The sequence below is a fragment of the Pantherophis guttatus genome, chromosome 5 (assembly GCF_059756535.1).
Source record: "Pantherophis guttatus breed Tessera chromosome 5, ASM5975653v1, whole genome shotgun sequence".
Taxonomy (NCBI): Eukaryota; Metazoa; Chordata; class Lepidosauria; order Squamata; family Colubridae; genus Pantherophis; species Pantherophis guttatus.
In genome coordinates this window covers 24,508,807-24,534,164 of record NC_142067.1, presented here as the reverse complement: position 1 = coordinate 24,534,164, position 25,358 = coordinate 24,508,807, and the positions used below count along the sequence as shown (strand labels likewise).

Genomic DNA, 25,358 nt, shown 5'->3' with positions numbered 1-25,358 from the left:
GTGTACTAAATGATGCGCTTTTTTTTTTTGCCATGGTAGAAAGTTTGCTTCAGATGGAAACAGGATGGATAAAAGTTCCCAAATCCTGGGATTTACTTTCTTACACTTGAGCTTGTAACATTAATATTTTTATCCAGTCACTTTTCTGAAAACATAATTTTGATTAAGAGGTTTTCTATGGCAAATATTCACTTGCTTGCTATTGATTGTAGCATAAATATAAATAAATTTTTATATTAAGAAAAATACATAAACCTTTTAATGGTAGAAAAAGTTTAAATGCCACTAGTTCTTTTTTCTATCTATGTGATAGAGAAAAGGATACCATTTTCCCCAAATGATCAACTTTCAATATATAACCAAATAAAGTAAATTATGCCAGGCTTTGTTTGCAGTATCAGTTGTCATATAACTATATCAGCCCATAGTAATGGAGATAAAATATGGCAGAGTTGCTGGTCAAGTGAAAAAAATTATAGGAATAAACAAAAAGAGCCATCAAGAATACTGGAATTATTATTTCCTGGAAGACTACTTATTTAAAATTAAGATTGAGACTAAACTTGGATTGTTTCCTATGGTGGCTATTTGTGTAGCTTTTCCAGCATTTTGGCAGGTTGCAGTATTTAGAAATGCAGAATAAATGTTTATGAATGCAGAAACAGGATCTGGGAGAAGAGGAAGAATGTTCACCTTGTCTTAAACACTTAACACTTCCTGTAGATCGATCAATAGAGACAATGAACCAAATAAAAACAGAGAAGATATATATAGATAGATAGATAGATAGATAGATAGATAGATAGATAGATCGATAGATCGATAGATCGATAGATATAGATTAGATATAGATATAGATATAGATATAGATATAGATATAGATATAGATATAGATATAGATATAGATATAGATATAGATATATAGATATAGATATAGATATATTTCAGTCCACTAGGAAGGGAATGAATGAATGAATAATGGGAATGAATAAAAACTTTATTACGGTCATCGACCAGCAATAGACATACAATAAATTAAAAATAATACTGACATTAATCATGAATAATGGAAGGACAATCTAATTCAAAAGAGTTACTAGTGAATAAATGTACTCCTGAATGTTTTGAACCTATAACTGTAGCGGTAACCAAATTTACGCATCACAGTAAGCTGGAATGTGGTTTTGGGCTCAACGTGTTTTTGTGAAATGAGCCATTGCAATCTGTAAATTGTAGTTAATGATTTAGTATTGTGTCCAGACCAAATACCAGCTCTGAGGCCTCCAGAACTACCTGTAGTTGCACCACCAAATTTCAGCAGAGAAGTTGCCAGACATAGATGGGAAATACGCAGTAACTTTATTGGAAGTCCTAAAATTGGTTTAACATTTTTTTTTTTTGAGAAAAACAAAAACAAGAATGAAAAGTAAAATTGGACAAAAACTTTGGCCACTGAGAGGCTTCTATCTCCCAAAAGTTTTTTTTTGAAACCTCCTGAGGAAATCTCGAGTGAATTGTATCCCTGAAGATACCTGGAGATTTGACCTTGTCTTATGTTTGATAGATTATTTGGATAACACTGAGACATTCACATAAAATATCTGAAAAGTAGATCTTTGTGTTTAAAAATATATTTTTGATTTCTAAAGAGAAGGGACCCACACTGTGGAAGATATACAGTACATTTGTTAATATTCTCCTCAAAAAGAGCAAGGCTGTTTTGTAATCTATGACTGTCACCTTTGGTTGCAACTAGACCATGGACATAATTCTTAGGATGAAAATGTTTTTTGTATCCTGAATCTCTTTCCTGTCATTTCTTCAGAAGATGACAATGACCCCCACTAGTACACCATGGGCAGCAACAACTGGTGACATAAAGTCTAGAGACTTGAGGCAGCTCTTCCTTGTACTTAAAATGGCCTGCAGGTTATACATACAGGAAACTGCTTTGCAACATTTGCTGTTTTTGGAAAATAGCTTTTAATTTCGTGACAAGGATGAATGAGCCTTAAGGGAGTAGTAACCAGCAACATTTCACTGGAGGTACAACATCTTCGTTGACCCGTTTTTATAACTGTAACTCCTGCAAAACAAAGCAGAATAGAGGTTTTTTTTAAAAAAAAAAATGTCCGCCTTTTCCTTGGATGATATTAAAAAAGGAAACGTTAAGTTGTTTTGATACTTAGGGGTTTTTTCTACCTCCTTTCTCTATTCATTTTAACCAGCATGTAATATTGTTCAATTCAGATGCATTTTTGAAACACTATATTTGACTTGCTTGAAGTCTTTCTGCAATTTTTTTGATGAATAAATTCAAGATGAATACATCAATAAGCCAGGAAAGGGTTTGCATTCCTAATAAAAGCCTTTCTCCATTACTTTTGGTGATTAATGCATGTAACTGAGATAAATCACTAATTATTATGCATAATTAAGTGGCAAATGTAATTCATCAGGTAATGGTTTTGGTTGTATTTGTTGGCATTTTCTTATGTCATTTATTATGATTTTCTTCTTTTATTGCAGACACACAAAACCCATTTATCAAGCTACATACAAATATACCAGAAATGATACGTACAACTGACGGAGAGGAGCTGATCGTCCCCTGCAGAGTTACAGCACCTGATATCCATGTTAAATTAAGAATGGTAGACTTTTTTTTAATTGCTTGTTATATGCATTGCTCGTTATTTATTTAATTAAAATTTTTTGATTCGGATAAATGCAATTAATACATCAACCTTTGTTGGATGTGTTAGTATTCAGTTTAGATGAAGTCATTGGCATGTTTCAGCTTTCACTTACGTTGCTCAAAGTAGATGGGGAATTTTCTAAAAGGCACTTTGACAGCATTATAATGATAAAGAACATCTGTAGTTAAGAGACTAATTATTTATTTATTACTGTAGAGAGGAAGTAACACCTGCGACAGAACTTGCTCAGTTCTCAGAACTTGCTGGAACACTTGCTCAGTCTATATTACATTTCATCCATAAATATATCTAGCAGTCTCTGTAGACTATTGCTGGTTTCATGAATGACATAATAGCATCACAACCATGTGTCACAAGTTCTGGTCCTCTTGGGTGTGTTTGCATTGTCACAAGGCATGTAGAAAAGGGATGGGGCTTGCATAATGCAGTAACTTGGTCTGCATAACTGAAACACACACAAACCCTGTGTGTTAACTAGTTTGGTTGCAAATCATGTGTTCTAATCTGTCTTTTGATGATACTTTATATTTCTCCCAATGCATTGGAGTGCCTTCCTTCTCACCGTATCTGTTGTCTTGCATGACATCTGGTGAAAAACTGCATTGCTGAATGTTCATTGATTTGCTATGGGGACCTGGGGTCTCTGGGGTGCCAACAAAGTGGACTCAGAGGCTGGGTGCTGCCTGCACAGTCTCCGTTCCTTTCCTTGTAGTCCATAGTTAGTCAGTGCAGGCAAAGCAGGCTGTCAATGTTTCACTAACCTAGAGAATATTTACAAAGATGCTGCTGATTGTGAAGGATGAGGGGGTGACAAGCAAGTTGTTGGATTTTTTTTTTTTTTGATTTGTGCAAAAATAATTACAGCTGAAGAAAGCCGATTAGTCTTACAGCACAGATTAAAAATTCAGCGGAGTCTGGTATCGCTTTTTCCAACTAATATATTTTATTAAAAAGCACAAGAGCCAGTTTGGTTTAGTGGTGTAGCGGTGTAGTAAAGCATTAGCAGAAATCGGGAGACTGAAGTTTTAGTCCTGCTTTAGAAACAAAGGAGGCCAGCTGAGAGACTTCAGGCCAGTCTCTCTGTCTCAGTCCTAGGGAGAAGGGAAGGACAAACCACCTCTGAAAAGCAATGCCAAGAAAACGGAAAGGACTAGTCCAGGTAGTTTCCAGGAGTCAAAAAATTATTGGAAGGCGCGTGCATGTGCGCCTCTCCCCCCCCCCATTAAAGCTTTCTTGATCTGGAGCTCAATTCATCAGATGCTTAGAGTGGCTAGTTCAGGGGTCTCCAACCTTGGCAACTTTAAGCCTGGCGGACTTGAATTCTGGGAGTTGAAGTCCGCCAGGCTTAGTTGCCAAGGTTGGAGACCCCTGGGCTAGATAGAAGTAAGATATAGACTGGGTTGAACTGGGAAGGGGAAAAGAAACCAAAGGACATATCAACCTATCTTCCCTTCTCTTCTGCCCACTATCCACTTCATGCATCTGATGCATGAAGTAAACTTTAGCTTGCAGAAGACTAAGCTCTTTAATATTATTAGTTTGAAAAGCTGCTGGCAGAAAGCCCCTTCTGATTTTTTCAGTACCAAAACCCAAAATAGGTCTGCTGCAATGTCAACCGTGTCACATTAATTTCCTCCATGTCAAAGTTTCTGGGGAAGCAGGACATCCTAAGCAAAGCTATCTAGGGAATAAGGTACTTTGCTAAGACAAGGTATCTGTTTCCCATGCTGTTGGTTGTGGATCTATCAGCCTAGGCTACCTATCCATAAAATGGGAAGTTCGAGCAGGATGGAAAATATAAGACTCACACTATATTAGCAATCATTTAGGTAAAGTTCATCACTCACAAAAGCATTACATTTTCATGTAGACTAATTTTTAATTTATTCTTCTACTGCCTTTAAAAAAAAACAGTTGTCAAATTCCAACTATGTAGTTCAAAAGAATATCTGAAATTTTTAGCTTTTTCGCACAATTATATTTAAATAATCCAGTACTTTCTGCCAAATGTAGACTAATATAAAGAAATAATAAATTTAGTCTCAAAGATTAAAAATTACTTGATTCAGTATAAGCTGATAAATCAGGAAAGTATTTTAATATTCTTATGTTACTTTTTTTTTTTTTTTTTTTGCTCCAGGACTTGCCTGTAGTAATTGTTTTCAAGATACAGTTATGTTTTATTTTAGTTCTTATTCTTAATAACAATACTATCAGTCCATATTATGCTTTAAAGAATAGTATATTGTATAGCTTGTTTTGCAAGCTTAGCAAGCAGTGTGTAACATCAGCTACTACAATTTCTAAGCCATGGTTTATGTTGGGATAAAAACCTGAAATTTTCTAGCTTATTTACAAGTCCCACAGACATGATAAAATGACCCTTAATGTGGTCCACATTTCCAACATTAAATTTATTCATTCCAGATAATTTTTCCAGTCATATACCAATGGTACATCGTTTTATAAAATTTCTCTTTGAAATTGTAACGAAGGGTGAATTTCATTTTTTTTCAACCACGTTTTCCCACTATTCCAACAATACGTTATAGTCAAAGTTCTTAGATCATTTTATCTGCAGTATTTCAAATTTTAGCAAGAGTTTATACATTTTAGCAATTTCATGTTCATTGTTTGTACATTCAATTCAACATGAAATTCTGTCTTCTGCTGTTCAAATGCATGATTGTCTATTTTAAATCTTTCTCTTAACTGGGCATACACAAATTGTGCAAACTAAATTCTTCTTCAGCCTGTTGCTGTCATGGTTTCAGTTATGTTGACAGCAAAGGCATTACAAAATCAAGAGTTACTCTTTTATTCCTTTGCTTTTTGTAAGTTATGCATAAACATATTTAAAGGCTGACAGAATCTCCTGAATCAATGGGCATACTGCTTATTGTCAGCATCTACACATGCAATGATAAATCAGTTCTAAGAACAAAAGAGACATGTCTCTATTTGGCAGCAGGAACCACAATATAATCTCCAGCATTCAAGGCACTCCAGAATCTCAGCCAGCAGGTTATAAAATAACAGGCAGTGTGTGTATTGTAAGGCACACTCCTCTCATTATTTCAATAGTTATTATGGCTTCCTAGCAGATTCTGCAGAGATAAAGGAGTATACGCTACTGTGATATGAGCTGTGACTGCTGTTCAAAACATATCATTGTCTAAGCAAATGGCAGAAAGTGAAGGGAGAGGCCTTCCTGTGCAGTTCAGTCCATGTAATCCATGATAACAGAATCCAGACAGAACGCAGGCTGATAGTTTGAGGCATCTGTCAGTCTGTGAAGGAGATGTGAGGGGTGTTGGGCTGAGAGAAAGGGACTGGCCCAAAGTCTTCCAGCTGGCTTTCATGCCTTATGTCAGAGGTCCTCAAACTTGGCAGCTTTAAGACTTGTGGACTTCAACTCCCAGCATAGCTGGCTGGAGAATTCTGGGACTTGAAGTCCACAAGTCTTAAAGCTGCCAAGTTTGGGGATCCCTGCCTTAGGTGGACTCACAGTCTCCTGGTTTCTAGCAGCACCTTAATCACTAGATAAAAGTTAATTCTGAAAACCAAAAGTTTCATTCTAAAGGACAGTGATACTTCAAGTAATGTGACCAACTGCTAATCTGGTCAAATAAAAAACAAAAAAACAAAACCCGGATTAGGAATTTCTAAATGGAATTCTGTATCTTAAAGTCACAAAAAAATGATCATCTGTATATGTTCGTACAATATTGGATGGATTCGTGACCCCATAAGTGTGATGTTGCTTACTAATACAGTACTTGATACCAGAGTCCTTAACTCAGTTTTGCATATTGCTGAAAAAGTGTTCCTCTTTGAGACAAACTACATTTTATCCTGCTCAGGCCTTTATGTGGAATTGGAACTGACTAATATTGCAGTCATGGTATGATAATGTTTTAAACAATGCTGAACAAAGGGATTCTCCCTCCCCCCCCATCAGTTCTCATTCAGTTTAATGGAAGAGAATTTACTTTCAAAATATATTTCAAAGGCAAAGAGAATTGTGAAGAAACTAATGGGATGTCTATGGAGATTCTCAGTAATCTACATCATGGTTGTCCCAAAAGGCAACTGTAGTTTCTTTGTTTTTCCTTGAAGACTTCTCATTAAAGAAGCTTCTTCAGTTCTGACTGAATGATGGAGAATTTATATTCCTTCCATTCTGGAATATAATGGTTGTTAGCACTCTTTCTGAGAATCATTGAGGCCACTTGGAGGTTTATCTGTGATGACTCCACACCCATTTACATTATTCGGGTGAAAGCTGAGGGCACAGATAAAACTCTAAGTGGCCTCAATGATTCTCCAAAAGAGTGCTAATGATCAGATGACTGCAAGGAATATAAATCCTTCCCCCACCATTCAATCAGAACTGAAGAAGCTTCTTGGATGAGAAGCGAAACATCTTCAAGGAAAAACAAGAAAGTCCAGTTGCCTTTTGAAAAAGCATGTTTGCGAAAACTAATGGGATGGAGTAGTGCTCTTGTACTTATTTAATAATAATACACAGAAGCAAAGAGAAAGAAGATTGTGTAAAGGACAAGGATTAGTAACCCCTTCTAGAAAGCATGCGTTTCAGGGTCAGAAAAACAAAATTGTTTGTGGACATGCAGTGTTAGTTCAGGGTGGATTCATGTGTTAGTTACACAATCCATCCAGACTCCCTAGCTTCCTACGCACTGATTTCCATAGCAAGATTGAAATGCCCCTCTTTTTCAGTAGCTATGCTGCTATCACAACTATGGGGGAGTTTTGCTTTTGAGAATTTGTTGGAGATAATTTTTCTCACAATTGCTTTGAACACATTTTTGGTGGAGAAGGTGGACCAGCTATAATTTTAAAGATGAATAATTAAAAGAGGTGCTGGCAGTTTTTGTCATTAGGTTCTCTAAGCAGATGGGCTGAATTTCAAATGTATCTAATGCTGCATTCATAGATTGTGGTTTGTATGTGAACAATATGTATGGCATATATGTATATGTATACGTACACACACACACATGTATGTGTGTACAGCACACACACACATACACACACACACATACATATACATACACACACACACACCCCACACACTAGAGTTTGATCATCATGAATGTGGGCATATGATGGCAGATACTGATTTTATTTTGTTTGTAGTTTTGGAACATTTAGAAACCAACAGAGACAAGGTAGAAAAAAAACAAGAAAAAAATGCAGCGTATGACTTTTGGAATTCTTTCCAGCCCCGTTACATTTTCTTCTGTGTGATAAAATAAACTGTTGCATACGCTTCTGTTTCCCTGCTTTCTTCTTGTGGTTGCAAGGACAGGGAAACCTGAATATTATCTGCTCTGGGTCAACAGATCATGAGGAGAGGGTTTAGAACAGTGTTTCTCAACCTTATCAACTCTAAGATGGGTGCACTTCAAATCCCAGAATTCTCCAGCCAGCAAGTTGGCTGTGGAATTCTGGGAGTTAATCTGTACATCTTTAAAGTTGCCAAAGGTGAAAAACATTGGTTTGGAATAAAACAACTTGTAGTATTGCAAGATGCTGTACCCTTCCTAGAGCATTGTACTGGGGGTCTAGAACAGTGGTGAAATCCAATTTTTTTTTACTACCAGTTCTGTGGGCGTGGCTTGGTGGGCATGATGTGGCTTAGTGGGTGTGGCAGGGGAAGGATACTGCAAAATCTCCATTCCAACCCCATTCCAGGCGAAGAAAACTGCAAAATCCCTATTCCCTCCCCACTCGTGGGGGAAGAATATTGCAAAATCTCCATTCCCACCCCATTCTGGGGCCAGCCAGAGGTGGCATTTGCCAGTTCTCCGAACCATTCAAAATTTCCGCTACCAGTTCTCCAAAACCTGTCAGAACCTGCTGGATTTCACCCCTGGTCTAGAAGGGATCTTTCTCTCCACAACTTCCAGCCTGATCTAGACTCTTTTGGATTTGATCTTTATTTTGCCAGCTTGTCTTCAATGCTGAATGTGATCCTGTTTTGTTCAGTTTTCAGAGATTATTCATGTTGATGGGCTAATGCACAGATGGCATAGTCTTGACCCCCTTACATAACAACTTTACATAAGTTGTTTCTTCCTGTTCGTTTTGGAAAGAACAAAAAGCAAAATCGTAGACATATTTGTGGTGTTCTCCCTTCACACTCCCTCATTGCCTCTCCCTTCCTACAGGGCCATTAAGTGCAGCCCTTGACCACTAAAATATGTACTGCTGCTATATTTTATTTTATTTTATTTATTGCCAAATGTTTCTAATCTAATCGTAGTCATCACTGGGTTTTTCCAGAGTGGCTCTCATCTTGCAGATGTGGCTACTATGTATCCCACTTAGAAATTTGCCTTTCAAATTAAAAAAAAATTTTTTGGCTCAATTTGTCTTTCTTGGAAAGGTCTTCCATTGCATTAAGAAATACCTCAACACCTGTCTCAGAAGCAAATTTGCCATTACGTAGAGTATACAATGTGTTTGCTAAGAAAAGGGAAACCATTTCTTACTAAATACTTAGCACAATCCATATTTGTCAATAGGAAATTAAGAACGCTGCAATATTGCTTGGAAAGTCCCATGGGCTTTTGTACAATGACGAATAACAAAATTTGGTGCAGTGGAAAATGAAATAGTCCATTTTTAAACCAAGATTTTCCTGTACTAAGAGACCAAAAGGTTTCAGAAATCTTCTGTGTCATATTTAGATGATTTACTGACCATTGCAATATGACTGTCCATGCCAACTGCAAATCATTCTAACATATTTGCAACTGTAAATCATTCCCAGCTGCAGTCCCCAAGTCATTCTCATTATCCATGGCCCCCAAATGGCTTGATCGTGGCTTTTTAACTGACCACCTTTAGTCAATCATTGCTTAGTCAATCATTGCTTTGTCCATGCTAGTCAACACCTGTGCTACAAGCCAATCAGTGCACTGTTCTCTGCTTCAAATCAGTTACTCAATTTACATCTGCTTCTACCCAAAACACACTCTCTCTCTCTCTCTCTCTCTCTCTCTCTCTCTCTCTCTCTCTCTCTCTCTCTGTGTGTGTGTGTGTGTGTGTGAAACAAACAGAAAAGATCCTCATCTTACCTGGCACTATTCTATCAAGCTCTATTAATTGCATTAATTAATTAATCTATTAATTGCATTACTTTAACAAATCCAGAGTCTGGCAAATTAGCAAACTTGTGTTTTGGCTTTCTCTCTAAGCTGGGGTGAATGAAGTGGAGCTGTATGAAGGAAGCAAGTACAAGTTCCAGATGTCCCCACTCAAGTGCACTTTTCATAAACCGCAGAAATGCAGTTATGTGCAATAGATGAGGCATGTTCTATAATTCCCTGAGGTTGTTTGTCATAAAATTTTATTAAATAAATCATTTATTACTTCTAGGGTTAATAGGTACTTAAGAAAATAGTGGGGGAAATAAATGCATTAATTTCATTTTAGATACCAGGAGGAAACATCGTTCCTGATGGGAAAACAGTCATCTGGGATAACACAAAAGGCTTCATAATTCCGAAAGCAACTTATAAATTCATAGGGCTTCTTAGCTGTGAAACTACTGTTGATGGTCATGAATATAGCACCAAATACCTGACATACAGGCTAAGTGAGTACTTTTCTATACATCTCAGTTTTTCTATCTATCTGTTTAACTAAGCAACCATCCAGTTCATTTTGCTTTTTTGTGTGTGTGTTACATAGACAATGAAATCATTAGTGTCCAAGTGAATGAGTCAAAACCAGTGAAGTTATTCAAAGGACAAAGCCTTGTTCTCAACTGCAGTATCACCGCAGCCTGGAACACCAGAGTGCAAATCACATGGACGTATCCTGGCGAGGTGTGTACCTTTTCCTTTGTAAAATACTAATGAGCAACCCTAATAAAAATGTTAACTAAATAAATGTACTGATTTGTTGTTCTTCTGCTGAAGGTTATTGTACGATTCATTTTATTTTCCATGTTGTGTTGGAAAACATACTTTTCATGTTGCATCATTGAATGAGCAAGACTACATAACAGAGTTGCATACATTCATTGTACATATTTCATAATAACAAATTTATTTTTAAAAGTTTCAAACTTGGAAATTTCTTAGGTGACGTGATTGGTAATACTTATTACACAATGTCAAAGGGTTTTATTTTATAATAGACTTCCTCAAAATAGGATTCCAACCCACTTTCAGAAAGAAACTAGTTAATTTGTTCAAAATTTCAGTTGGCCTGTGAGCAAATCACTTCATCAATGATAAAATATGGTTACTGAACTATTCTTCACCACATTTTTAGCATATTCAGCCATGTACAAATATTTCCCAGATTTCCAAGGAATGTTTGTCAATTTGCCATTGGTTCTTAATAAAGTTAATGTGTGGGAAAATTCAAACCTACTTGAGGTTTGGCTTAGTCAACCAATATTTAAGAGTATATTATAAAAGGTCCACTAACTATTATTTTGTATGTGTGTGTGTGTGTGTGTGTGTGTGTGTGTGTATTTTATATATATTGTGTTTCCCCAAAAATAAAACATCTCCTGATAATAAGCCCAATTGGGCTTTTGAGCGCATGCGCTAAAAGAAGCCCTCCCCAAAAATATTTAAATGCATGTGCAGCTGGTCCCTGCCATTTTCTCTGGTTAGGGTTAGGGAGACAGAGCTGGAAATCAGGTAAGATGGCAAGAGGAGCCCCATCTTGCACCACGTGTCCCAAAATAATAAGACCTCCCCAAAAATAAGGCCAAGAGCTTATTTCAGGGTTCAAAAAAATATAAGACAGGGTCTTATTTTCTGGTAAATACCATGTATGTATACATACACACATATATTACCCTGTTTTCCAAAAAATAAGAGCTATCCCAAAAAGAAGCTCTAGCATGTTTTTACATATGTGCCTAATATAAGCCCTACCCCTCCAAAATAAGCCCTACTTAAGAGCCTGCCCAGCCAGCCACCCGCTATTCTGTCTGGTTGTTCACGGTGCTGTGGCCACGAGGGGAGGCAGGGGGTGAGTGGAGCTGCCCCATGTACCCCGTATCAGCTTACCTCAGGGCCCCTTCAGCCAGGCCACCACGCCTGACACCTGCCTCACCTCATGGCCATGGTACCGGTGCATTGCTTGGCCTCCTGCTCCGTTGTGGCCACGAGCAAGCAGAAGAAGTGGGCCGGTGACCACGCGGAGTCCTGCTGGATGGGGCTGCTGGAGGTGGCACCATGAGGCGAGGCAGGTGTCAGGGAGTGAGTGGCCTGGCTGCGGGATCCTGAAGTAAGCCAGTGTGGGAGGCGTGGGACAGCTTCACCACCCCCGGCCTCACAGTGGTGGCACTGGCACACCGCACAGCCTCCTGCCCCATCACAAACAAGCGGAAGTGGGCTTCGTGTATAATGGAAAAAAAAAATAAGTCACCTCCCCTGAAAGTAAGCTCTAGTGCTTATTTTGGAGCTCAAAAGAAAATAAGACCCAGTCTTATTTTCAGGGAAACAAGGGTATATGTATTTTTATACTCATAGAAAACTAAGTCTGATCTGGAGTTGCATGTTAAATTGTGACCACTGTATAAATTCCAAATAGCTATTATTGATGGTAATAAGACCTGTGTTACTTTTTTCTCCTATCTAGGCAAGCAAAAGAGCCACCATTAGTAGAAGCATTCAACAAAGAAAAGATGGGCCCAACCTATTCTATAGCATCCTTGTTGTTGATAAAGTCCATGATATAGATAAAGGCCAATACATCTGCAATGTTAAGAGCGGGCCGTCACTCAAATCAGATAGCGTAAAAGTTTTTATTTATGGTAAGATATAATTTGTCTATGTTAATGACAGCCATTTATACTCCAAATGCCAAGGTTCTGACTGATGAACCCAACCAAAGCAAACACGATCGAGACGATCCAATCTCTTTATGCAAAACTTTATTGAGTACATGATTTCGGCACGTTTGAAGGCAAAATCAGATCTAGAGCTTTCCCGCACTAACCCTATAGTTAAAGTTCAAATTCCACTGCCCACTCTCCCCCATTTTAACTCAGGTCACATTGTCCAATATGGTCTCTGGATATTGTTGTGGGAAAGTCTTTTTTGGCTTCATCTGCCAACATGTCCTTGGTGCTCACGTCAACATCTTGGGCCATTTTCTATCTCCCTCTCCCTCCCCTCATAGTTGGTTGGCAAGCTGAGATGCAATAATAGTTGCAACAGCAAAAGTCTTTTGAAGCTTGACACCAAAGGCAAGATTGCAGTCTAGAGCAGGGGTCTCCAATCTTGGCAACTTTAAGACTTGTGGACTTCAACTCCCAGAATTCCTCAGCCAGCAAAGCTGAAGTTGAAGTCCACAAGTCTTAAAGTTGCCAAGATTGGAGACCCCTGCTCTAGAGGTTAGATGAGACCATTGTTATGACTTTGTGCTTTTTACAATGGGTTGTCCATGTGACACTCAGTTGTGCTATTTATCACACTGAGTCACAATTGTGGAATAGGTAATTGTACAAATTGATTAAATAAATAAGGGCACAGCTATGCGTCACATACCAGTTCCAGAACATTTTTTTTCTATGGACAGGTAGTCCTTGACTTACAACAGTTCATTTAGTGACTTTTCAAAGTTACAACGGCAATGAAAAAAAGTGATTTATGACCGTTTTTCATAGTTATAACCTTCGAATCATCCCCATGATCATGTGAGCAAAATGCAGACGCTTGGCAACCTGTTCATATTTATGACGGCTGCTATGTCCCAAGATCATGTGATCACCTTTTGAGACCTTCTGACAAGCAAAGTCAATGGGGAAGCCAGATTCACTTAGCAACCAGGTTACTAACTTATCAACTGCAGCGATTCCCTTAATATCTGAGGCAAGACATCTCATAAAATAAGGCAACATTCACTTAACAAATCTCTCACTTACCATCATAAACTTTGAGCTTAATTGTGGTTGTAAGTCAAGGACTACCTGTGGCAAGTTTCTTCCTCATGGCATTAGTATTTTAAATGGAACTTTAATTTCAAGTCCACAAGAAGATGACTTTCATATGTTCTCATTAGAAGAAGCAGTATATTCAGGCTACTTATTAAGGTGTTTTATGGTTTGCACTGTTTTTATGTTGAAAGCAGGGGTGGGTTTCACTTACCTTTGCTACTGGTTTGCTCACATGCGCAGAGCATATTTGATGACGTCTGGGCGGGTGGGCGGAGCCTCCCATTGCCGCTGCTACCGGTTCACCCGAACCGGGGTGAACCGGTAGCAACTCACCACTGGTTGAAAGTGATATTGGAACTCAGGAGAGCTCTGATTTTATTGGATGACTAGTGAGGGCATCTTTAAGGACTTCTTATGTTGTTCTTTACATGCAAAAGTGTTCCTATTGATATTGACAGTCCCTCTTATCAGTGGTGAAATCTAAAATTTGTTACTACTGGTTCTGTGGGCGTGGCTTGGTGGGAGGGTTAATGTGACTGGGTGGGCATGGCCATTTTTTTTTTTTTACTTTTAAAAGCATTTTTTCTACAACCTCTTCAGCGAAGAGGTTATAAAAAATGCTTTCAAAAGGCTCTGACGATCCCAGCTGAGTTGCCTGATCGGCAGAGACTTTTTTTTCTTTTAAATGCCTCTGGCGATCAGGCAACTCAGCTTGGATTGTCAGAGGCATTTAAAAGAAAAAAATGGGTTTTTTTAAATGCCTCTGATGATCCAAGCTGAGTTGTCTGATCGTTAGAGGCATTTAAAAGAAAAAAAAGGGGGGGGGGTTCATTTAAAAGCCTTTGATGATCCCAGCTGAGCCGCATGATCATCAGAAGCTTTTTTTTTTTACTTTTAAAAGTATTTTTTGGCTGAAGACGTAGAAAAAATGCTTTTAAAAGTAAAAAAAAAAGCCTCTGATGATTGTGCAGCTCATCTGGGCATGGGGGGGTGGGGGGTGGGCAGGGATTTTTGCTACCTGTTCTCCAAACCACCCGCCTCCATCGCTACCGGATCAGGTGATCCGGTCCGAACCGGGAGCATTTCACCCCTGCCTCATATAGTTTTTCATGTACAAATCATATTGCTTATGTCATGCTTGAAGTATTCATCCGTATCAATATCTTTAAAACATGATTTTTTTCCCCCTCTTCTTTTTTCTTGTCTTTAAAGATAAAGCATTTATCACTTTGCAACATCGACAAAAAAACATGCTGGATGTTATGTCTGGCAAGAAGTCCTATCGACTTTCTATGAAAGTGAAAGCATTTCCTACACCAGAGGTTGTATGGTAGGATTACAGTTACTTCTACCTAGAGAAAGAAGCCATTTATTTGACAAGATAACTTATTTTCCTACCTCTAAGTAAAAAAAAGATATTAAATAAAGATGTCCTGACAGACTTGAAATACCTACTTTAATTTTCACTATTTAAGAATCTGTGAGATGACTGTGTTCATTTTATTGTGATTAATGTCTTGCACTAAAAGAAATTTGACATATTTGATTAGAAAGCATACTGCAGTATTCTGTCATATATTTAATATTCAAGGAAGAAATATTACAAATTAATTTTGAATAGAACCATTTTAAAATTGGATTGATAGTTTTATCTTGTATTTAAACTCTTCATGAAAATAAAATGTTGTTGGAAGATTTTGAAGAAGAAAAATACTGCCAAGAACAGTGCCTATATTTTTTTTTCCAGAGAGTGACTTGTGCATTAGACAGGATTGCACAATTTTTATTGGGTCAAGAACTGCACTAACGTTTGAATAGTACATTGGAAGTCACATTGCATGCAAGTTTGGAACTGTGTAAAATATTTTTAAAATATGTGTGTAGTGGGACAGAATATAGAGAAAGAATGAAAAATAAATAATATTATTTTTTAAGTACTAGTAATTAAAATATTTATTTCCTGCACATACAATACTCACAAAAAAAACCTTTCATATAGAAGAAATGGGATAGCTGTAGTGTGTGGGTTTGTTGTTGATATGCAACAGACTGAGGAAATATGAAGGGAACATGCTCAATTCCTTTATAGGTTACGTTGCAAGATCAAAGTCACAGAGTGTGTATATCTATCATTCAAATAAGAATGACATATTCTTGGACAATATATAACTCCACATTTAATAACTGTTATGAAGCTAAATTGGGGAGGTTCAAAGGATGGAGCTTTAATAAAGAGGAAACCAAATCAAAGTAAACACTTAAGAAGTTCTACTTCCAGTTTCTACTACTGGTCATCAAATAACCCTACAAAGATCACGCGGAGGATATACCAGGGCAGTCACGTGACTGTTATTGTTCTCAAGCAACTGACAGTCAATAGAATGGTTCTCTCTGAAGAGCCAGCTTTATCATTATATAAAGTAAAGCAGCTAGGACAGGTTGCAAGTTGGGAATGTAATAGAAGTGTAGCAAACCAATTTTTTGTTTTTATGACCAGAGATCAGAAGAGGATTTTCTGTTATATGTATGAAGATAACTTGGCTTTGGATAGTATACACATTGACTTGGTTGAGTGGGAGGCATAGTTTCTGCTTTGCCTCAAACAGGAAAACAACTTGTACCTCATTATGTTTTATCAAAAGGCCCAGACGTCCTTCTTAACTTTATCCTCCATGGATCTTACACTGTTGTTGTTTTTAATAAGACTTCTTATCTATTTAAGTCCCTCACAATTCAACAGACATATGAAAACTCAGAAATGTAATATAGAATTTTTTTTTTAATTTGATTTATATGCCGCCCTTCTCCAGAGACTCAGGGCAGTTTACAATGCGTTAAGCAATAGCCTTCATACTTTTGTATATTTCAGCTTATTGAAATATATTCAGCTTATATTTCAGCCTTCATACTTTTGTATATTCAGCTTATTGCCCCCACAATCCGGGTCCTCATTTTACCTACCTTAGAAAGGATGGAAGGCTGAGTCAACCTTGAGCCTGGTGAGATTTGAACTTGCAGTAATTGCAGGCAGCTGATGTTAATAACAGTGCTTTAGTCTGCTGTGCCACCAGGGCTCTAATTGAGCTCTAAGTTTCGCCACTGGCAGTTTCATTTTGACTCTTTCTTCATAATAAAGTGTGAACATTTTAAAGGGTATGTGCTGTCCTGAGAAAGGAAGTTCTTTTAACTGGTGCTTAATTCTGAGACGCCTATTAAGTTATATAAATTATATTTGCAGTAATTGAAATGACAAATTCTTATGGTCTTTGGTTCAGATCCATTCATTAGCAAGATAAAAAGGGTGTTACTCCCTTGTGATACAACAGGAACTTCCTCCCTTTCCCCTGTCAGTGAGAAAATTGGCCCATGTGTCTCTTAGTGTGTAGTGAATGCACCGTAATACTTATTTTAAGCTTCATTCCATTAGTACATATTTAGGTTCATGTTTAGAAGCGCCCACATTTTCCAGGTGGGTCTAATATAGTCCTTTATTAACCTGCAATTTTGGACTAGCAATAAGAGGATAACAGTAGCCACACTAAATTAACAAGTTGGGAAAGTTTCAGCAATAGCTCTTCTAATGTCTGCTTGTTGATTTTTTTGTCTTCCTGGGAAGGGTGTGCCAATGAAGGTAATTGTCTAGGCAGGCACAAAGCATTGAACATAACCATAATTCATTCAGAACAATAAAAATATTCAATTAAAATGCAACAGTTATAACAATGTTTCTTGTCTGACTTCTGGAGAGAAAAATTACATTGACCTATAGCTGGCTCGAGAAAAAAGTATAAATGCAATATCAGATGAATATTCTGCCCATGGACATTTACAGTCTTAAAAAGCTTCTGAATTAGGCTTCTATGTTTTATCTTTCTTTGTCTTTTGTTGAGGTCACAAACTTTCAGATTTTATTGCACTGTATGACTCCACCTGCCTACGCTTTTACTTGCTTCCTGCTCAGTTGATCAGCAATTGCTCTGAATCATTGTGTTAAAATAATCAGTTACTGTACTTAAAGGGCCCTTAGTCGTAAGGCAGTGAGGAATGAATATGTCAGTGCACAGAAGGAAACAGGAAGGCAAATTTGCCTATGTTGTTTTTTAGTCTCTAAGTCATGTCTGACTCTTCGTGACCCCATGGATCCCAATGCTGGTCCCTCCTGTCCTCCACTGTCTCCTGGAGTTTGCCCAAATTCAACTTTATTGCTTCGATGACACTACCTGAAGTCAACATATCAAACACTTGCAGACTTACTCACACACACCTATAAAATATCAAGTTCTTATATTAGATTTTTTTTAAAAAATAAAATGATATTTTTGTTTTTCTATCTTGTATCAGAGATCTCTCAATATAGGGCTTCTTTTGCTAATGACAACTTTAAAATTATGTGACAATCCATTAAAGACATAGTATTTGCATATAAGGGAATTTCCCCCATTTATTAATTTATATATTATTTCAACGAAGACTTCCTTGCATCTTTTTCTCTATTAGGGCTATGACATGATCTTAGCACTTAATGAGAAAATACTAGGCTTAGGGGGTTCGGAAGTTGCAAAACATCTTGGAAGTAGAAAATAGCCAATAATTAATATGTTGTTACTATTCAAACAGCATGTTGTCATATCATGAGGTTACCAGAAATTAAGTTTGTCTCAAACATTTTAGAAACTAGTGGTCTACTAGTTAATGATCTAATAGAAGGTGCATTTCATAAACCTTAGAAGTTCACACAAATATGTACACATATAGATAGATTCATGAGGTGAAGGCAATATTTCTCTGAATCTAGTTCGCTTAGAGTATCAAGGCAGTTAAGTCATGTTGTTGACCTTACTGTTGAAGTATTATTAGAGGTTAACATCTTGGACAGATGTATGCTAAAAAGGTGACATAGAGAGAATTCCCCTCCACCCGCACCCCTACTCCATCACAGTAAGATGTCTTATAATTTGGCCCAAACAGGGAAATGCGCGTTTTCAGCAAACCCATTGTTTTTCTACACCTTTCATACAACTTCTATACTCCTAATTGACCTGAGATTTTCTTGGGTCATGAACATATTATTTAAGGAGTGTTTTTGTATCACTTGCCTGTGAAACAATGGTATCAATTTTGATCTCAATTTTGCTTTTGTTTTCATTCAAATCGTTCTAAATGGCAGGGGCTATTCCTGAATTCATTAGTGTTTCACAAAAGCATTGCTACAAGACTGATTAGGAAAACAGTTCCCTACATGCATGTGTGGCATTAGTTCACCATAGTTGCAGCCAAATTTAATGTGTGCTCTAAAGCTTGGATTTCCACCTTTGAAACAATCGCATTTCTAAATAAAAAAATAGAAGCTGGAAAAGAGTTGGATGCAGGCCCATTCCTTGGGAATGCTATTTGGCCTCACTTGTCATTGGATTTGAAGGAGGTAGTTGTTATGAGGAGTGCATTTGCTCAATCACGGCTAGTGGTTTGCTGTGCCTTTTCCTGGCCTAAGTCAATCTGGGAGTTGCCTCTTAGCTTCTCGACTACCACAATTTATTCTTCCAAGAACCAGTCTGAAAAAAATTCTCGCAAGTTGTTTTTGGTGGAAAAATGTAGATGCTAGGCTGATAACTGGTTGTATTGGAAGATGCTCATATGATTCTTCTATTGAAGGACCAGCATTAGTTGCCAATTGTTTATCAGATTCAATTTAACAATGACTTAAAGCTTGGCTATTTTACTGTTACTAGCCTGCTCACCTTTTAAAATGGCCAGGAAAGGTTCTGTTTCCTAGCACTTGGAAAAGACCTACCCCCTATGGAATCTCTGCTTTTAGAGGACACATTTCACCTGTTGTCCCTCTGAGAGCAACCAAGCTTCAAGTCTTTGACCATAATTTCCTGGTCAAATGTCAACTGACATGGTCACTTGAAATGGTCAATTCTCAATTTTTTTGTATACTATTATTTTTTAGTTTTGTCTCCTGTCTTTTTATGTCAGTTTTATTAGCTAATCAAATAGATTGATTGGAAATACCGCAAAATAAATAATCAATGCATTTGATTATTTTACTTTATTAAAGTAAACTAATGAGCAGACATTAGCATTGCTATAGTAAACATTATTTTTAATTAGTCTTTTATAAGATCTAAAATAAAATCATATATTTAAAAAAAGATATTGTTGGAAATTTTAGCAAATCAGCAATTATTAGCATTTTAGATCTTGTGCTTCCTTGTGCATACATTTGAAATGTGATATCAGATCCCCAAATATCACACCTGGCTATATCCTCCTCATCCTCTATGACTGGTCTGCATGGAGACTCAGCTATAACCTTTTTTGTTTTTTTAACTAAAGGGTACCACTTCTTTCTTTAATTCAGCCAAAGCAGTAGTAATAGTAATTGAACCATATCAGAGGAGAAGGAAACTCTCTTTTTCAGAGTGATCTGTTATGGGATTTAACCAGGTTAATTTTAGCAAGCCCAGTTGCTGAATGGGCATGGCCATGGTGGGCACGCCCTAGTTGGCCTCCTACACCACAGCGGAGGGGGGGCATTTTTGCCCTCCCTGACCTCCGGAGGCTTTCCTCGAGCCTCTGGGAGGGTGAAAACGGCCTCCCCAGGCTCCAGAGGCCCTCTGGAGGCCAGAAATGGGCACATTTCTGGTCTTCCCGAACTTCCAGTAGGCCTGTTTTTTGCCCTCCCTGAGCCTCTGCACGTGCCCTGAACTTACTTGCATCCAAAATGGGTTGCATGGGGACTCCTAGGAGGGGAGGGGCAGGTGGGGCCAGCCAGGAATGGGATTTGGGGGTTCTCTGAACTGCACAGAATCTTAGCTAGAGGTTCTCCCGAACCCCTGCGAACCCCCAGCAGCCCACCCCTGGGTTTAACCATTTAGACTGACTTTCAAAAGAACCAATTATTGATTCTGGATGATCATTTTAGTCCAAACAACTACATCCAATATAATAAAGCTTCATGATCATTGAGAAGTGTAGAGATGTAACACAGAATCATTTAAATGTCATGCTGATTTTAAAAATGACATTTCAAATACTTGGTTTTTTTTTTCCAGTTTCAAATTATTGCCAGTACAATTATTTGTAGATTTAAGATAGCATTAAAACAGTAGATTTTTTTCCCCCCTGGGTTGTATGTTCAAATATCCTGATGTTCCCTAGAAATTTTTAAGTTTGGAATGTCTTTTAATAAAGAACTAAAACAGGAGGAATTCCGCACACTCCAGGAGATTTGGGGTTGCAGTGAACTCCTGTCACTTTTCTGTATCCATGTATTCCCTAATAATATTTAATAAAAGGAATGCCTGACATTTCATTTCATGAACACTTCAAACACTTCACATTTCTTTTAACAATTAGTATTTGAGCAGGAATGAAATGAGTAAAATGAAGTTCATTATCAGCTACACATTCTTCATATAATATGTAGTTCAATCCACATGGATTTTGAATAAATCCACTAAATTGACTATTAATTAGCTTTTTAAACATTTATAAAGACTTGTAATATAATTTGTTCCTCCAACCCTAAATGTCTCACATCAGAGTTACACAGCAGGCCTGAGTCTGGTCCTCAGAGGACTTGGATATGGGTCCCCTAGACATTATTCAAAGCTTGTCATTAAAGGTTTATCATTTTTTCATGGATGTAAGTGGGAAATTAGTAAAGACACAATTGAAGAGTAATCATATTAACCACATTAATGTAATTTAAATGATATCAATTTCCGTCTTTATACCTGCTGCTCCTATTTCTTCATATTGGCCCTAACTACGATGTGTGCCTCTAGCATGCTACTAAAAGAATAAGTGTGGTCCTTGATTCATAAAAATGTGCTCTGCTTGCTTCCTGTGAAATGTTTATATATTACATAGGTAACGTATGTAGTGACATCATAAGCAATTATGGATTTGATTGTTCTTCCACAGGTTGAAGGATGGGCTGCCTGCTGCTGAAATGTGTGCCAGATATAAAATTAAAGGTTTCTCACTCATTATAAAACATGTTGCGGAAGAAGATGCAGGAAACTACACTATAATGTTGAGCACCCGGCAGTGGAACCTACAAAAAAATTTAACAATAACACTCAGAATAAATGGTGAGTCCACATTACTATCAATAACAGTAAGATGCAATCTTGTAGACACTTATTTGAAAATTAAGTTATCTTGAATTCTGACTAAACATAAATATTCTTTAAAAAGTTTTCATTATCAGAGATCACGTTGTTATGCTAAAAGCATTCTGACAAAGGCATTTGTGTCTTTAAAAAATGGCATTTCCATGCTCAACTTTTGTGTCACCAGCTGCTTAGCTTATGTCCTATGCCAGGGGTCAGCCACCTGCAGCTCTGGAGCCGCATGTGGCTCTTTCACCCCTCTGCTGAGGCTCTCTGTCACTCAAAATGTGCGTCACAACCGCCAATGTGCAACACCTGCCAGCACACGCTTTATTGAACTTTTCAACCCCTGGTAGGCCAACCATGGATAAATCCAAGAAAAGAAATGTTTCAGAAGAAAACAGAATGTTTAATTCAACTACATATGCTAGTTTTGTGGCTGCTCAAGAAATATTCAGGCATGGGAAGGGTTTTGTATTTTCTTTTCTGTGGGAAATGGGTCCAAATGGTTCTTTAAGTGTTTAAGACTGTAGACCCCTGTCCTATGCATCCATGCAAATGGGTTGTTTGAGCCAGGCAGCTCTGCCTGCAGCCAATGCCCTCTTTTCATATTTTCTCTTCACCTTATTTCATTGGCTTCTTACAAAAAGAAAAGGGGAAAGAATAAGCTAGTCACTGTCAGATGAGGAGTGCAATTGTTTATCTACTGGAGAAAGATAGGGGAGAAGGAGCCTACCACTTGGATTCTGGAGAGAAGGAAGAAATTCTAGAGGAAGTAGTTAAGACAGGTTGGAAGTCCCTACAACTGTAGCTCCAGAACAAGCATTGCAAAACTGCTGTTGCAGCACTTCTGAAGCAGAGAACAAACTGATTCTGATTTTCCAAGGCTGTTGGAAGCTGCATTGTTGGGACATATATAGGCAGCAATGATGTCAGATCAAAACACAGACTATTTGTGGAAGAGGCCAAAATCTTGTTTTTTCTTTTGAAACAGTAATTCTTTCCATTTTATTTTAGAATAACATTTCAGTTTACTCCTGTTCTTGTTTGTTAACAGTGAAACCTCAGATTTATGAAAAAGTGTCATCAATTCCTGGTCCTACTCTCTATCAACTAGGAACTAAGCAAATTTTAACATGCATTGTTTATGGAATTCCTCAACCTGTGATAAAATGGACCTGGCAACCATGTCAACAGAACCATTCCAGAACAAGGTAGATCATTTTTGATCCTCGTTTCCAATACTCTATCATTGCCCTTCTATGTTTTCATAAAAAGTCTTCTCCATGCAATTGGCAACTCAGGTATTTATGATGTCTTAATATTAAAAATGTTTTAAATTAATTATGTTGGTAGCATGAGTCATAGAGGAGGATGCATGATGCAAAAGCTGGTTTTACCGTGGAGTGTTCTGACCTAGGCTTCCTAAGTCAGTAAAACACACGAGTAGTCCCAAAAGCCTCTTTTATTGCAACAGCTGTGAATTCTGTTCATTCACAGATGAGTCCCAAATAGTTGTAAAGAGTCCTTTGGGATAAGGTTGATAATCACCCACCTTTATCTCCCTTGACACGCTGCTAAAGACCTAATTGGCAAAGCCACACAGAGCCCAGAATCAAACAGAGCTTCAGACTTTAAACTGAACAGAATTAACAATATTGCTTCCTGCAAAGGCCCACGTGCCTTTGCTCCTCTTTTAAGTCTTATGGGAGGGGCCAATCATCTCCAAGCCTTACTCCCAAGTCGTCCCTTTTGTTTTAACTGTTCTTGCCTTCTGGCAGCTCTGCGCATGCGCGCACTGGGAACAGGTTTCCCCTCACTGAAGTCTGACTCTGGAGGCTCTGGAAGCAGCACATACCTCCCAGATGGCCCTTTTTCTGCCTTTGATGCAGAGCTCTCGTCCGAGCCTTCCCCAGACTCCAGACTGGCCTATGGTCCTCCCCAGCCTACTCACTGTCCGACTCTGCTGCCAGCTCCTCAGGCCACCAGCGGACCAAAACATGGTGCTCTCTGAGCCTGGTGTTTTGCTTGCTGATGCTTCGTTACCCATTAGATAACTTCATCAGCATCACTGGTTTTGTTCCTCATGCAGGTTATCTAAAGACATTGTTGGGATGAAAAGAAATTAAACAAGGTCTGCTTTTTACCCTGAAATTGCAGCATGCCTATCAGTAGTGGGTTTCAATTTAGTTTGCTACCAGTTCGTGTGTGCGTGCGTGCGCATGTGACACGTCTGCGCGTGCAGAGAACCATCCGGGTGGGTGGGCGGAGCCTCCCACCGGCACCGCTACTGGTTTGCCTGATCTGGGGCGAACTGGTAACAACCCACCACTGATGCCTATACAATGCTTATAAATATGTTGCTTAATGATCAGTTTGAATATCTTGCCTTACATACATGTCAGACTGAGAGATCTGTAATCTGAAAAACTTTTGAAGTTGATTACTATTTGAAGTTCAGTATGCAAGCTTTAGTTCCTCTTCTTTAGGATAGCTTATATTCAAGTATTACCTGATCACTTTCCCTCAAGATGCCATCTTTAATTCTTCATCTGATTCTTGCCTGTTGGTAGGGATTAAGTAGAGGATAGGAGACCCCACTATAATTTCTTTCACCTTTTGACAAATGGAGTTGTCAGGAAGAGGAGACAAGAATGTTTTGGATTTCTGAGTCTTGGCAGAGTTAGATTCCCAGAAGACGTCGGGATAATTTAAATCCTCTGTTGCATGCTTTTTCAAAAGATTGGACTATTCATTTTTCTTTCTGTTATCGACCTATCTATCTTTTCTTTTGGATTTGTTACTCACAAATAAATTATAGCTTTTTAGCGTTATGGACCAGCCATGAGTATCATTGTGAATCAGACCATTCTCCCTTAAACACAATATTGATCAGTTGTTGATAAAAATAGGATCGCCAACATGATTGCCAACATCCGATGACGGATATGGCACAAGACAAAGAAGAAGTTAAAAGCAGTGTTCCTAACCGTACTCAAAGATTGAACCGGGGTGAAATGCTCCCGGTTCGGACCGGATTGCTCGATCCGGTAGCAATGGCGGCGGGTGGTTCAGAGAACTGGTGGCAAAAATCCCTGTGCCCCCCGCCATGCCCAGTTGAGTTGCGCGATCATCAGAGGCTTTTTTCCTATTTTTAAAAGCATTTTTTTACAACCTCCTCGCCCGAAAAAGCTTTTTAAATGCTTTTAAAAGTGAAAAAAAAAGCCTCTGATAATCACGCGGCTCAACTGGGATCGTCAGATCCTCTTTCACCCAAAGAGGTTGTAGAAAAAATGCTTTTAAAAGCCTCTGACAATCCCAGCTGAGTTGCCTGATCACTAGAGGCTTTTAAAAACATTTTTTTCTGCAACCTCTTTGGCTGAAGAGGTTGTAGAAAAAAATGCTTTTAAAAGCCTCTAACGATCCCAGCTGAGTTGCCTGATCATTAGAGGCTTTTAAAAGCATTTTTTTACAATCTCTTCGGCCGAAGAGGTTGTAGAAAAAAATGCTTTTAAAAGTAAAAAAAAAAAAGTTGGCCAAGGCCACCCAGTCACATTATCCCCCCACCAAGTCACGCCC

General features: G+C 38.1%; 1 protein-coding gene across 1 annotated transcript in view; it reads left to right on the top strand.

Moving 5' to 3' along the window:
* The window catches only part of FLT1 (fms related receptor tyrosine kinase 1), a 123,981-nt gene that overhangs the window by 18,824 nt on the left and 79,799 nt on the right, over nucleotides 1-25,358 (top strand). Inside the window, exons 4-10 of the mRNA XM_034410806.3 lie at nucleotides 2,530-2,654; nucleotides 10,185-10,347; nucleotides 10,443-10,579; nucleotides 12,357-12,531; nucleotides 14,869-14,986; nucleotides 21,589-21,758; nucleotides 22,837-22,993. Coding sequence (XP_034266697.2) covers nucleotides 2,530-2,654; nucleotides 10,185-10,347; nucleotides 10,443-10,579; nucleotides 12,357-12,531; nucleotides 14,869-14,986; nucleotides 21,589-21,758; nucleotides 22,837-22,993 — 1,045 coding nt within the window. The remainder of the gene's footprint in view (nucleotides 1-2,529; nucleotides 2,655-10,184; nucleotides 10,348-10,442; nucleotides 10,580-12,356; nucleotides 12,532-14,868; nucleotides 14,987-21,588; nucleotides 21,759-22,836; nucleotides 22,994-25,358) is intronic.